This window comes from Puma concolor, chromosome D3 (genome assembly GCF_028749965.1).
Source record: "Puma concolor isolate L17-30 chromosome D3, mPumCon1.1.hap2, whole genome shotgun sequence".
In the NCBI taxonomy this organism is placed as follows: Eukaryota; Metazoa; Chordata; class Mammalia; order Carnivora; family Felidae; genus Puma; species Puma concolor.
The window spans coordinates 94,362,342-94,377,344 of record NC_141678.1 but is presented as its reverse complement, the minus strand read 5'-3'; the positions used below and the strand labels follow the sequence as shown (position 1 = coordinate 94,377,344).

The 15,003-nt window shown below is 64.0% G+C and overlaps 1 protein-coding gene across 8 annotated transcripts in view; it reads right to left on the bottom strand.

Moving 5' to 3' along the window:
* Positions 1-15,003, bottom strand: part of NFATC1 (nuclear factor of activated T cells 1) — a 105,333-nt gene that overhangs the window by 23,030 nt on the left and 67,300 nt on the right. For 3 of the 8 annotated variants that reach the window (XR_015242683.1, XM_086683280.1, XM_086683285.1), the window contains 2 exons: positions 7,675-8,057; positions 7,368-7,563 (listed from right to left, as the gene is read on the bottom strand). The exons of 1 other annotated variant lie outside the window; for it this stretch is intronic. Coding sequence is in view for 6 of the 7 variants with exons in the window: in XM_086683280.1 (XP_086539406.1) it covers positions 7,368-7,563; positions 7,675-8,057 (579 nt within the window). In the remaining variant the exon portion in view is untranslated. Of the gene's footprint in view, positions 1-7,367; positions 7,581-7,674; positions 8,058-15,003 lie in introns of all 8 variants that reach the window. 4 more of the 8 variants (XM_086683281.1, XM_086683282.1, XM_086683284.1 and 1 more) reach the window with 2 other exon arrangements.

The window sequence follows — 15,003 nt, the reverse complement described above, 5'->3', positions numbered from 1 at the left end:
AAGCACTCCATGCTTCTAGGTAATGTCTATACCAGGTAAGAATGGAGGAAAGTGCCCGGAACCTCACCGACACCGAAGCTCCCACGTCCCACGCGCTGAAGGGCCCCTCGCCCGCCTGGCCCCGGGGCACGTCGGAAGGAGCAGATGCTCTGACGTCACGGCCCGACGGATTACGGGCTGGGTGCCGGTCTGTGTCTGCACGCTACTTCTAGAGGGCCTTCCTCAGCAGGCCTCCCGGACCCCCCGCTCTCTTTCCCCTCTTCCTTCGTGGAGGCCCGGCCTCCTGACCACTGCTGCCCTGGGGGTCGGCCGCAGCAGGTTCCCAAGGGGAAGCACACACCTTCTGAGACAGCGGAAACACGGGGCTGGGGCGCTGCCCACGTCCACTTGAGAGACCCTCGTCACACTGACCAACAGTCTCTGCTAGTTGCCGGGTCACGCTTCGGTTTATCTGGACAAAGGCTAAAACATTTACACCAACGTCTGCGTATCTGACCCCCACGAGGCGCACTGTCCCTTGACGCACAGCTCCGCGCACACATGGACCGAGGGCCCCGCGAGGAGCGCACGCGGGTCAGAAAAGCCTGCCACGGCCCTTTGAGGCGCTCCGGTACCTGGAAGTGACCGGTTAGAGGCTCTGCTTCTTGGGTCAGCACCTTCAGGCCAGGCCTGGGGGACTCACTTCTGCGCTGGGAGAGCCCTCTGCGGGGTCTCCAGAGAACCCATTCTCAGAGCCTGCAACCCACCAACAGCAGACCCTGTCTCCAGTGGCGTGGGGCGTAATTTTTACGCCTCGAGACTCCGAGGTGCACATCCACGTGCATGAAGGACTGACTCTAATGAATCATTTGCGTGGCTGAATTCATTCTTCTACCCATCACACAGTAGCCGCCGTCCACAGTATTGACGACTCGCGTGTTTGATCACCGTGATACAGACTCTTTCCATCACGAATGGAATGGGGGAGGCCCCAGCCTTCGGTGCCAAGCCAGGTCAGTAAAACTTTCCATGAGGAAAGATTCTGTTCTCTCCCAGAGCAGCTTGGGCTGAAGGAAGAGGGGGGAGCAGAGCAGGGGACTCACAGCCCAGACTCGGGCAGACACGATCCTGGCCGCCTGGTCCACCTGCTTGTTGTTTTAATGACATGGAGACTTCTGGAAGGCTGAGCGCTGCTGGCGGGGACTGAAAGGGCCGATTGTGGCTGAGGCTGCAGGGCGGGCGGGGTGACAACGGGGGCGAAGGCGCAGACACACCAACGCCTCGGGAGCAAGCGCGTCAGCAGCGAAGCTCAAAGGAGGTGCCCGTTTCTGCAAAAGCAGTTCTTGTGTGGGTCCTGTTCACATAACACGCGGTGAATGCCGTGTGCTCCAGAAACGCGTAGGGTACCTTTCCAAAGGCCGTGACACACGGACAGTTACACGTGCGCGTGTGTGAGCTGCTCACATTTTCACATAAGCCACGGACAACCCATTACCGCAGGGGGCGCACGGCCACACAGCTGCCTTCTGCACACGGGGAACTCACAGGGTCGTACCCCAGAAAGGGCTCCTGGCTAGCTTCTACGGCCAATTTAAAAAATCTACATTTGAAACAGCACAAGGCCTATAACACGGATCTCTTAAAAACATATGCCTGTGATTCTGCCATGATTGAGAAGTCTAAATCGAGAGCTTAAATCCTATGGATACTGTTGCACCGAAGAACAAATTATAACTGAAGGGCCAAATACTTTTACAGGCCAAATACTTTTGAAACAAAACCTGAGAGTAGAGACAACTGAAAAACAAATTCTAAAAAAAAAAAAAAAAAAAAAAAAAAAGTTGGGATTCGTTTTCAGGCCAGTTCTCTTACGCTTACGTTATTCTTTAAGACAAACGGAAATCTGTAACGCGTTAATCCTCCCAGGTTCCAGGGCGTCGCTCTGCAGACAGAGCAGGTCACACGCGAGGGGCGGTCCCAAACGTGAGCCACCCTGGCAGCGGCGTTTACGTGCCGCAAGTGCCCCAGACTCCTGGCGACTGGACAGAAACCCCGTTCTTGGCTTTTTCATTACACGCTCCTAGAAAACAAAAATAAAACCCAAACGAAACGCCAGCAGAGAACCCCAAAGCACCCGGTCCCTGACTTCTGAATGGTGGTGCAGAAGCCAGCATGCCATCATCGCCCAACGTAATTACATGAAGGTCAGAGCTCCTGCGTGGCCCCATCAGGGGAACGCGAGAGCTCCAGAAAGCTCTGCTGGTCGGAGGGAAAGGCCGGGATGATCGTCACCGTGCTCCCCGCTATCGGATTTGTCACCACAGGGGCTCGCGCGTGCAGGCCCTCCACCGACCAGGCCCTGTCCGCCCACGGGGCCCCCGGAGAGCGGTGTGGGAGTCCACGGTGCCCGTGGGCCTCTAGGAAAAGGCCTCACTGCCACCAGGTTGTCACGGGCCCGCGGTCCCACTGTCCTATGGCTTGCTGGTCTCTCCGGGAAGTGGGCATATCCCCCCATCATAGCCGCCCCAGCCTCCCCCCTGCCGGCTGCATAACTGCCCAAGACTAGGTGTTTGCTCTTTAACTTCGAGGCCACTTGAAATCAACGTGTCGGATTTTCTAATTTAGGTTTTTGCTGTTTATCCCATTTCCAGGCTGCAAATTCAGACCAGAGACAGAGGGAAGATGCACCTGGTCTGGGCACCACCACCCTCATCGTCACAGCTGCCCTTGGGCTGAATCCGTGATGCTGGGTCCCATTGTCTTAAGACACAGGGTGAACAAAGCGCAGGGCAACTCACGCCTGGTCCAGGGCAGTGTAATCACCAGTAAGTGGGGCGGAGGGCGGGTGGGGAAGGGGAGGCACGCGTGGGCGGGCGTGGGTGGGAGGGGAGGCACGCGGGGGGAGGGGAGGCACGCGGGGGGAGGGGAGGCACGCGTGGGGCGGGCGTGGGGGGAGGGGAGGCACGCGTGGGGCGGGCGTGGGGGGAGGGGAGGCACGCGGGGGGTGGGCGTGGGGGGGAGGGGTGGCACGCGTGGGGCGGGTGTGGGGGGAGGGGAGGCACGCGGGGGGAGGGGTGGCACGCGTGGGGAGGGGAGGCACGCGGGGGGTGGGCGTGGGGGGGAGGGGAGGCACGCGGGGGGCGGGCGTGGGGGGAGGGGAGGCATGCATGGGGCGGGTGTGGGGGGGAGGGGAGGGGGAGGAGGAGGGGAGGCACAACTGGGTTCAGGGCTGCAGCTCCAGGGGGTGTTGGGGGCTCCCATGGGCCAAGGCGGGGGAAGCGCCAGCAGGGCAGCTGCTCAGATGGGAGGGGTCAGCAGGGTCCCCGGCCCCAGGTCGGCTGTGGTGGGCGTGGCCCCTCTCCCACCCAGGCAGTGCGCAAGCTCTCTCAGAACCTTCCCTCAAACCGGAAGGGGCAGAGCGTGACACTGTCCGTTTGGCAAGTTAATTCTCTAAAGTCCCAGTCAGGAGAGCGGTTAAAATGGCGGGGGGGGGGGGGGGGGGCTGGCACAGGATCAGACTGTTGGGGCAACACAGGTCCTGCAGGCTTGCGGAGAGCCTTCCGAGCCGAGGCCCACACCTGCCCATGACACCTGCGTGCCCTCCCCTCGGCCCATCGGGATGGCGCCTGTTTGAACCCGGCCCTAGACGTCCCTCGGCATTCCGATGGGGGGCTCCAGGCTCAGGTGCTGTGCCCGCGACGTGGGCCTTTACCCTGCATTAAACCGTCTTCCGACCACGTTCATATCGTGGTTCTCGTGAGAGGGTCCTGGGTTCCAGGGAGCCAAGGCTGCCATGGAGATCCTGCCTCCAGATCCTCCCGAGAGCCCGTGCCACCTGAGTGGACGGAGTCACTCACCCTGGCACGAGGACATGGCACTCTGTCCTCACTCGGACCACAAGAAGGGGCTGGACCCACTCTGCCTCCTCACGGCCTGTGGGCGCATAGTCTCCAGCCACAGAGTGACGATCGTTCCATCCGCTCTCCTCGTGGTGGACGGACACCTGGGCCAGGCCACGTGTGTGCCCGGACTGCCAGGGAGAAGCCGCAGAGCCCACAGCTCTCGGTGCTTACCTCCCGGGCCTGCGTGCGTGGCCCACTCTGGCCTCTGGGCCTAGAAGCCGCGCTGCAGGGAAGCCTGGGCCGGTGTGAGGCTGAGCCCCAGGAGCACGGTGCGTGCTCCCCACTGGCCTCCGTCAGCCTCAGGAAAGGCGGTCCCAGGTTCGTCCCCTCCACCCACCACCGGTTCTGGAAGGACCCAGAGGGGGACGTATCAGGGCCACTTCTGTAAGGGGTCCGAGGCCAGCGTCTACTCCTCAGCTGCTCAAGGTTTGAGTGAGGACCACCAGGGCAGAGGGGGAACAGCACGCGTCAGCGTGCGCGAGTGAAAAAGCGCGCGTATTTCTATAAACACGTCATCTGCTTGCTACGGAGGCTTGCGGTGCCCTTGCCTTCACCACGATCCCAGTTCTGACCAAAAAATTACAACAACAACAACAACAACAACAACAACAACAAACATCTCCCGGGAATGCTCTTATGAGCTAAAACTGAAAAGCTTTGTTTATAGCCGACCTCGGATTACGGGGCCTTTGTGGAAATAAGGACCCATAAATCCAGCCCCAAACGGAGGCAGAGGGAACGTCTTTGTGTGCAGCCTCACGGGCCGGCTCTCAGAGCCACTGCCCAGGGGGCCCAGGACCACAAGCATCACCAAGAAAGGCCAGTGGGCAGACGGCTGCTGTCAGGGGGGCAGGGCTGAGGCTCAGAGCAGGAGGAGATGCCCAGGGAGACCGAGGCAGGATGTTTGGATGAAGAAGGAAAGATCCCTGAGAAAGTGACCTCACAAAGTGGGTGGAGGTGTGAGTCCCCCGCCCCCCACCCCCCCAGTGAGGGTACAGCAGCTGATGACGGTGGGTGGGTGACAGGTAGTGCGGGAAAGGTGGGGCAGGCGCCATGGAGGGAGTCACGCCAGGACTGGGAGCCAGCCGGGAGGTGGTGGCTCCTTGTAGAACGTGGCCCCAGAGCCCTGCTCCGTGAGCGAGCACCGGGCTGACGGCTGGGCCCCTGCAGACGGGAGTCAGTGCTACGCGTGTGCGGCCGGCGGCCCCGTGGGACCAGGGGCCTGGAGGAGGACCCGCCCATCAGCTCTGCCCTCCCCAACAAATCCAACACCCACCCAGGCGAGCTCTAGTTGGGCGGCGCCCAGAGACTCGCCGGGCCATGGCGCCCTCTTGAGAACAGATCCTACACCTGTGGACTCACGGGGCGCAGGACACCCCCGTCACACGCACCTCCCAGGTGGCCCCTACCCCCTCACCCCTAACAAGACCGCCTCTGACCTCAAGACACTCGGGCAGCAAAGCCGACTGGAGAGCCTGCCCGGCCGGTCTTCTGCGCTTTCCCGAAGGCACTGGAGATTCGGCCAAGACCCTCGGGCCCTCCCGGCCCCAGGGCCAGGCCAGAACCTCCGGAGACCGCATGGAGCACTGAGAAGGCAGGCAGGGAGCTTGGCCGCCTCGGGCCTGATGCGCCTCAGGGGACCGAATGCAGCGCAGGTACCCACAGGGACCCGGTGCCACCTCCCGCCGGTGATAAACCTCCTGAGATTGCCGAGGGCAGCTGTGGACCCAGAGTGCGGTTCTGAAGGACGGACTGCCGGCTTCTGGGGTGTCTCTGAGAGCTCGTCAGGGCCTGCACCTCGGGAAGGAAGAGGGGCCTGGTCTCCCGTAGGAGCCGGCAGGCACACGCCACAAGGGGGCTCCAGGATTGAAGGTGGAACGTTTATGGAACAAAAGTACCTGAAAGCTCGTAGCCAAGTTGGGGATGGAGAAGCCGGGGCAGGCCCCGGGTCACCCCAGCAGACAGAGGGCAGGCCCCGGGTTACCCCAGTGGACAGGAGTCTGCAAAGCTCTGGGTCACCGAGCCAAGGGCAAACACTGGTGCTCGGAGGCTGGGGCTGGGGTTGCACTGCCTTGAAGGCTCATGGGTCCCCCTGCCAGGCTGCACCTGCCACTTAGGTGGGACGGGCCCATAAGCACCATCCGCTTCTGGAACAGCAGCGTCAGAAGGGAACGTTCTTCCGACAGGATGCCTGCAGCTCTGCCATGGGGAAGCCCGTACGATACGAACGGTGAAAATGGGACATTCACTGAAACAGTTGTGGTGACAGAGACGAGATTACCATATTTGGCTGTTACTTTTAGGGACGACGACTAAAGGAGGCTGCAAAGCCTTGACCACGGAGGCTGGGGGGCAGGAGACCATGTGCCCAGCACTGACCCGAGCTCTCAGCCCCACCTGAGTCCAGCAGCAGGGGATGTGCGCATCTGGGCCCAGTAAAGCTTCTACCCGAGGAGACAAGAAGCACCACTGACCAGGCCCGGCACCCGCTCGCAATCCACGCAGGGCCCGTGGACCTGTGGACCCGCGGACCGGGCCCGGCACCCGCTCGCAATCCACGCAGGGCCCGTGGACCCGCGGACCGGGCCCGGCACCCGCTCGCAATCCACGCAGGGCCCGTGGACCCGCGGACCGGGCCCGGCACCCGCTCGCAATCCACGCAGGGCCTGTGGAGGCACTGACCAGGCCCACTGTACTGAGCAGACCACGGGGCCGCTGGGCATGTTCCTGAGCCACCAGCAGTCAGGTGACCGAGTGCGAGTGTGCCACCTGCCTGCACTGGGCCAGGCAGCACCTTGTCCTGCAGGAAAGAGAACTCTGCGGAGTGATCGCGCTAAGAACAATGGGGTGTCTTCTGCCCTCCTTGTGTGGACAGACCCTAGCACATAGACTTGCCTGCCCCGTAGCCTGACTGCAGGTGTCCTGAGGGCCCTTCCCTTCCGAACCACCCTGACGTGGCACGCTGGATGGTGAGAGAGCCCGTGTGCTTGGTGGGGGGGTGGGGGGGGGGTGGGGAGGGTGGGTCCCACACAGGGGGCTGTGAGTCCCCATTCAGGGGCAGCCCAGCTCCTTATCACCCTTCCGCCCGGCGCCTGACCGGAGCAGTGTGCCGCAGAACGTTCACCACTTTCAGCTAAGCCGCCGTTTAAACATCGTTCACTCAGCCCGGGGGGCCCTTAAGGTGCTAAGAAGCAAGAAAGCTTGACCCGAAGCCACGTGCCGGGGCAGCCTCTTCAAACAGAACTTGTTCCGCCTGGTGCCGCGTTGGGCCTGGGGGTCCGCGTCCACCGGCACCACGGGGACATCCGGGCGGGGTGACAGAGCGGAGCCACGCGGCAGGCAGCGCGCCAGCCGCAGGACGCGCCCGGAGCGCGGACACACGTGCCGGGCGTGCTCCCCCGCCAGGTGGCTGAGGCGCACACCCCTCCTCGTCACACTCACAGACACGGCGCCAGGCTGAGCGCACCTACGGCCACGGGCACTTACCGTCGTCCAGGTACAGCTGGTCCAGCTCCTGAGGCTCTCGCTTGACCGTTACGGGAAAGGGAGCCAGACTATGACTACTGTCCTCACGCACCTCGGGCAGCGGCGGGGGCCGGGGGGCTGCAGACTCGCTCCTCGGAGCCTTCGGCAGTCGGTGCTGCTGGCGGCCCATCTCGGATGGGCGGGTAGGGCTGCAGGACTGCAAACAGGTCGGCTCTTGGGTACCGGACGGTGGTGAGGAGGAGGGGCTGTCAGGACAGAGAGCTGGCCGGAGGCCCAGGGGACAGCCGCTGCTCAGCCGTGCACTCACCTGTGGTTGCAGCAGGGCGGGGGGCGGCTGCTGGGGGGGCCCGGGGTGCACGCCCACAGGCCTCGGCGTCTCCCGAACGGCGAGCACCCCTCCGGCCGGCCGCTGAAGTCCAAGGTGGCCGTGGCCCTGGCTGGCCGTGCCCTTGCCGTAGGCGGCGGAAGACAGGTCGTGGAGCTCCTGGCCGGTGCCGGGTGGCGGCGACACCACGGTGCTTCTCTGCGGACAGGGCGGGAAGCCGGCCACCAGGCAGGAGCCCGGGTCGGGTGGCACCACGAGCTGCTGGCTGAAGCGCGGCTGCGGGAGCGGGCTCAGGCCCTGGCCCCCTGGCCCACAGGTCAGGGCAGGCTCGTGGTCGTCTGCGGGCTCTGTTTTTATGGTTGGAGCTGCAAGAAAGAAAGGAGAGGAATGAACACGGGCTGCAGACGCCGTGATGGGGGGGGGATGGGGCGGGCTGTGGCCAGGACGCCCTCGCAAAATAAACAGCGTCCCGAGTCCCCGTGCGTCCCCGCCTGGTTCTCCCACCCAATTAAGAGGAGGGTGTGAGTCACCGTCTCCAGAAAGCTGCAGCTGGTTCTAATACTGAGAACACTGTTTTGCTTGGAATCCCCCCCAGCACTAATGTGCTATAAAAATCCATTTGCAAACTGCAGTAGAAGCTTTGGACCCAAGGGCCCGCGGATTTGTAGCAATCAAAGCGAAAATTTTAACTTGGATGTACAACCGCCTTCCTCCTGCTACCGACGCCCTATCTGATAAACGTCTGCACGTTCGGTGAACTCGAACATGCACCGAGGTGGCGCGGAGATGTCCGGAAACCCCGAGAGAAACGGTCCGCGACTACACGGCGGGGGGAAGCCTCTGACGCGCGGGGAGAACGCACCCACCCAGGCGGCTCCGTGGGGCAGCCGCCTCGGAGCCACAGGCCACCCCAGCCACGCAGCTGGGGTGCGGCTCTAGGCCGTCCCGTCTCCCCGCGCCGGGAAGCAGGGCCGTGAGGCAGACAGCAGGACAGCGGCCCGTCCTCTCTGCCAGACCTGGGCCAGACGGCGCGAGCGGCTCCGGCTTCCAAGACGGGGCGGGTGTGCTGTGGGTTTTCGCGGGACCCGCTCCGTCCTCCCACCTTCCCGTATCTCCTGCCCCCGCGCGCTCCCAGGGCCCCGCCTCCTCGCCTGTTCCCCAAAGCCGGCTCACGGCGCACCTGGTGCCGCGACGGTCACCCACGCAGCCGAAGGTCTCCTGGGTGAGGGGCTGTCTCGAGACCTTCCCACCCACCCTCCCCTCTCTTCCTAGGAGACCGACGCGTGCAGGATGCGTGGCGGTGGGGTCCGCCGCACTGGGGGAACCAGCCTGTGGGCCGCGTGGCCCCGGCCTCGGCCCTCACTAGAGCACGTCCGCGCCCCGAGACCTGCCGGCCGCCGTGGACGGCAGGGCCGCTTCTTACGCAGCAGCGCCTACGAGGCACGGCCCTGAGTTGGTGACCGGCTCCATCTAATCTCCGTTCGAAGGCGGCGCCCGCGCTATGTGACCGGCAGGTTCCCGGTTGTCTAGTTCCCCTCAGAGCCGCCAAGTCCTGGTGCTCGGCTCCCGGGGCTCGCCACAGGATCGCTCTCTTTTGCTTCGCGTTTTTGGGGGCAGGAGGGCCGGACAGAGAGCAGCAGAGCAAGGGGTGGCGTTCACACCAGGCACCGTGGGGGCGCCGGGCAGGTGTGCGTCAGCCGCGTGTCCCCAAGGGCCGCTACACGCACACCACTCTTGCACTCTTGCCGGGTGAGCGCACTCTCTTCCGCGGGACCCGGAGGGCAGAGGGCAGGGCTCTGGTTGCGGGCGAGTCCCAGCGCAGGGGCGTCCAGAGAAAAGCGCAGTTGGCCGCAGGAGGGACCCAGGAAGAGCAGCTCTTCTCAGGGTGGCGTTTTATCGCTGCGTGTCCATCACACGTGCTCTGGGCCACCGTCACGGGTCTCTGGGAGGAGCCAGGACCCGTGAGGGCCTGGGTGCGCGTGCAGAAGAGCAGGCCTTGCTCCTCACGGGGGCCACAGTGACCTCGGGCCCCTGACCCAGGAGCCCCCGGCTGGCCCCACCTGAGGCGCAGTGCGTCCCTAGGCTCCAGCGTCCGTGCGCGTGTGTGGGAACAGTGGCCGTGTCGGGTGGCCCCTCATAAGCCCTCGCGCCCCTGGGGGCTCTCTGTTAACTTCCGCCCACCCAGCAGTGGCCACCACTGACTCTGGAGCTGCTGTGGCCGGGGTTTCTGTCATCGAGCCCCCCCCCAACCCCCAGCCGCGGGGCCTCCGGCTCGGCAGCCCGCCTCTGGGGAGAGGCTGTGCTGTGCGGCGCAGCCTGACGCGGCCTCCCCAAGGTGGGGCGGGAGCTGGACCTCCAGCTGCCCCGCGGTTAACAGGGCACAGTGCTGGGCCCCCGCTCACGTCACACCCAAAGTGCCGGGTGGCAGGGGACGCGGCCTGCAGGGTGACAGTGTTCCCAGGCAGGACCGCCCCGGCCTGCTTCCCGCACACTGTGAATCCGGAACGGCCCAGGCGACAGTCAGGCCCAGAGAGGCAGACAGGCCTTCACCTTCTGGCGGGGCCCCAGGAACTCGGTCCAGCGGCGACGTGCCGGCGAACGGAACGGCGGAGGTTAAATTCCGAATTCGCTGGGTAGCTTTCAAGTTCCTGATCTTGAGAACACGTACATGTCTGGCGGATTAAATGAAACCCTACTGGGACTCTGTCTTCACTGCACTGGATTTCCAGCCAGGCACGGGGCCCACTCGTCTCTCCCGCGAGGTGTCCCCTGAGCTCTTTAAAAACTCCTATCCCGTCTGCACTGAGCCTCAGAACCGCACAGGCAAACCAGCTGCCGGGAAAGGCCGGCCAGCGCGACTCAGCCGCCACGTAGGGATGGGGCTCGGTGCGAGTGGCCAGAACCGGGGACCCCGGGAGGCTGGTCAGAGGCCCGGCAGCCGCCCTCGGCGGGCAGGGGTGAGCTGGGGTCTGCTGGCTCGTGCATGCTGTTTATGACCTGTTTAAGGCCTCCCAGTGGCACCGGCATTAACTCCCGTGTCACTGGGCTCCCCAGGACCTTCTGGAAAAGCTTTCGCAGCGTGGGGCCTGCCCCACAGGACACGGGTCACCGTCCAATGGTGTGGGGGGGGCAGTGGAGAGTTGTGGCAGGACCGACGCCATGGGGCTGGACCACACCCCGTCCAGCCGGCCTGGCCCCCACGGGCTCCTCGGTACTGCGGTGCCCGGTGCCCACGTCCCTCCTGTGTTTGCAGCCGAGACCCCACCAACCCCATGAGGTGGGCCTGACCTCTGCCTAAAGCCCCTGGACAGACTCCCTCAGGGAATAAACTGACACAGTGGCCCTCCTGTGCTCGAGGGTCCCACACAGGCCAGGGACCACGGGTGACAGAGGAGCCACCAAGAGAGAGACCCCGGGGCTCAGGGCCGGGGGGTGGGAGCCACAGGAGGACAGGCCCGACCACAGGCGAAGGGCAGCAGACACAGGGGCGGATGTGCTCTGGGAACCAGGCCCGGGGACGCGGGACATCCACGCGGCAGCCACGGTTCCCGCCGTCCCCGTGGCACCTTCAGGGGCTCCAAGCATGAACATCCGGCGTCTAAATCACACTTCTTGTGTTGGATTTCAAAGCAAACGCGCGTCCTCGCTGTAAATCAGAGCGAGACGCCGCCTCCTGTTTCCTATTAGCGAGGGAAGAAAGGGGCCGCGTCCTGCGCGGGGCCCTGGGCGGTGCGGAAAGCGCTGGGGGGCCGCGGCCACGGCCGAGAGCAGCTTCCTTCCAGACCCGGCGCTTGGTGTGACGCCATGTCTGGTTCCTTCCCGCCGTCCACCTCGCTGGCCTGGGCGGGGGGCCGGGACAGGAGGCGAGTTTATAATCCAGATTCATTACGGCAAACGTGCGAGAGATTAGTGTTAATCTCGAAGGCGGCCGCCGCTCACAAAGCCTGTTCTCATGGAAGAGGTGGGGTGCCACCCCAGCCGTGCTGGCGTTCACACCCCGAGCGCAGCGACCGCGTTCTGCGGAGGAGAGAGCAGACGTCCCCTCGACCCCCCGAAGCCGGGCACCCCGTGCCCTGGCAAAGAGCGGCTGTCTCAGGAGGGGCTTTGCCCCCAAACAGGACCTCTGGTCCCCAGGCTGCAGCGCCTTCTCTCCTGGGCCGTGTGGCAGGCATGCCTCTCCGCAAGGACCCCGCACCACCCACAGCCCCTGCAATGGCCATCTGTGGGCCAAAGACCATTCCAGAACATCCTGGCCTGGCTCGAAGAAACCCCATGTCTGGCAAATGGGCCCGGCCCCCCCCCCCCCACACACACACACACAGCAGCGGCTTCCTGTTCCTGTGGGCAGAGCAGGGCCCTCCTCAGAGCCCCAGGTTAGGTCAGGCGGGGCTCAAGGCAGTGCCGGCCACCTCCCTCAAATCGCTCCAAGCAGATTCCCTGCTGCTCCTCAGGCTCGGGTGCTTTGGGGCATCCAAGCACGGGCCTCGTGGCCCACACGTGGTTCGCACGTGGGCTGTGCTGTTGTGTCTCACACAGGAGATCAAGCAGTGAGTGTGCGCCTTGCTCCGCAGGGTGGGACCCAGGGTGGACGCGTGGGTCCCCAGGTGTGGCCGCCCCATCCCACCCCATCCACCCCATCCACGTGCCCCTCAAGCAGAGTGCACAGTGCACACACCCAGCCAGGCTCACGGTCTCCCCCGAGATGGCCAGGCCTTCGGGTCAGCCACTCCCTCTCACCTAGGGATTCCATGCAGGTGCCAAATGGCCGCCACTGACAATTTCAGCAGGTGATGTAGCAGGACCCAGCAGCAGGGTCGGGGCTTTGGCCCCCAGGCAGTCCCCGACCCCCAGGACCCCTCCTGGATGGAGAGGGCAGTGGCCGGGACCAGCTCCCACAGCTGCCCCAGAGCAACGTGACAGGACTCCCTCCAGAAAATGCTCAGACCATCCCGAGGCCTGTGAGCCGGTACGGACACATGTGATGGCCTCCCCCAAGTGGACAGGGGGACACGGTCCCCTCTTACACCAGACCAGCCGTCCCAAGTCTTCCCCATGTCCTGCCCATGATCAGACACACCCTGTCCTCTTGCTGAAGAGCAAAGTCGAGCAATTCAATTTCGAGATGCTGTTTGGGCCAACCCTCCAGCTCAGGGGCCCGAGAAGACAAAGGCGCTTCCCGTTTGTAATGGAAACGTCGGGGGAACTCCCCACCCCCCCATCAGCACCTCAGCTACCTGAAAGCAAAGCCGTTCTTCGAGTCCTGCGTCCCCAAACATCAGCGATCTCGTGGCCCCAGCACCTGACCCAGTACTCAGATTCCGATTAACGAAGCAGGACACAAGTTGTGAAATGCTCTCCAGTCCCAAAGCCGGTGAGCAGAAAGCACAATTCCTATCTGCCGCCTTTCCTTTTAAATATTCCTTCCTAGATGTGCGGCCTGCTGCACACACGGAAGTGGGGACGAGAGACCCGCACCTCGGGGAGCACACACGGACGGGGGGCCTGAGTCCTGCAGTGACCCACGGGCTGCACAGTCACTGGCTAACTGCATGACTCCTGTGGGCCTGCTTCCCTATCCCCAGGACAGAGTCCCACCTACCCAGCAAATGGCAAGGGGGCCACATGGGCAGTCCGCGTGCGGGGGCTACTGGTGCGTGCCCCCCGTTTGCAAACCCCTGCCTCTGCTGGCACTGGGAGAAGTGGGGGTTCGCGAGTCAGGGCCCCGCTCTTTGGCCTCGGATAGGCCAGAGACACTGCGACTAACCACACTGTGTCCCCCAAACCCATAGGTTGAAGGCCTAGCCTCGCCACAGCTGGTATTTGGAGACGGCCCTTCAGGGGGCAATGATGGCTGAATGAAGTCCGGGGAGCCCTGATCCTACAGGCAAGAGAGAGACCTTCCTCTGCCGTGCGGGGACACGGCGAGAAGGTGACATCTGCCGGCCACCTGCGGGCAGCCCTCCCTAGATGTGACCCACCGGCCCGGAGTCCCAGCCCCCAGAACCCCTTCATCTGCAACGGCTCGTGCCAAGATACCCCGGATGCCGAAGCCACCACACGGTGCAGGGAGCCGCCCCCACCACCCCCTTCTCCCTGCACACGCACGCGTGCAAGTGACCCCAGCTGCGTCGGCCTGGATCACTTCCCCAGGTACCCTGCACGGTTCTGGACAAAAGGGGTTTTGTTCTAAACCCTAGAGAACAAAGATCAGATTGTTTTCTGTTCGCTGCCTGACATTAAAGCCCCAGTTTTACTGTCAGTATAAACACCCACGATGATAACTTCAGGGCATGACTTTTCCAAATAATGAGAAAGGCAATGTAGTAACCGCAGCCACCTGAAGGGCCCACCCCAAGGGGCAGGACGCACCATTTCCACACCCGGAGCCCAGAGGGAATGGGGCCTGGTCGGGGGCGGGGGGGACCAGCGGGCCAGCTGACGCACACCGACCCGCGAGCCACGCGATGACGGACACGGAGGGCATTTCAACTCGGGACTCCACCCCGTCTTTTCCACACAGCTTAACCAGCATCTACGCCAAACCTCCCACATTTCCAGCCAGGTAGGGTTCTCTGGGCTCACGGGGCCGTGGACGCTCCACGGAGCCAGGCAGCAACGGCCATCCCGACCCAGTGGCATCACACCGGTCCTGCGGGTGGGGACCGAGGCTGAGAGACGGGGCCGGAACCCCGTATGGGGCACCAACCCCAATCTCCTCTGGATCCCCACCTGTGGGGAGCTGCCGACCAGTCACACTGGATCGCACACGCCACGAGACGCATCGAGCATTTTCATCCAGGAATGGCCAAAACCGCCTTTGGAGGGAATGAGATCCACGGTCCTGCTGTTTGCCCCCGAGCAGCTGCACCCACGGCTGTGATTCTGGGCAGGGCCCAGGGGGCTGCCTCCCCCACAGCTGGCGGGACCAGGCTCCCAGGGACAGGACGCCCATCCACAGCACGTGGTCCTTCTGTGTTTGGCAGCCCGTGCCCCGCCCCCTCCGCTTGGTCCCTGAGGGCAGCACGGACTCTGTGAAGGAGACTTGGGCACAGCCACCCCCACTCCCCGGCCCCCAGCGTCCCCCCAGACGCGCCCCCCGTGGAGTGGCTCTCCCGTTTCCTGAGCAGGCCGGACGTGTGCTCGTTCACACAGGTTCAGACCCAGGCGCCCCGTCCCACAGTCCACCCCTCAGTCCGTTGCAAGTTCAAATCCTCTCCCTGTGGCCAGCACGTCAGGGTCTGTGTGCCGTCTGAGCTGGTGGTCAGGGCGTCTGACTGGGGGGTGCCAGGCGCCTGGGAGGGAAACGCTTCT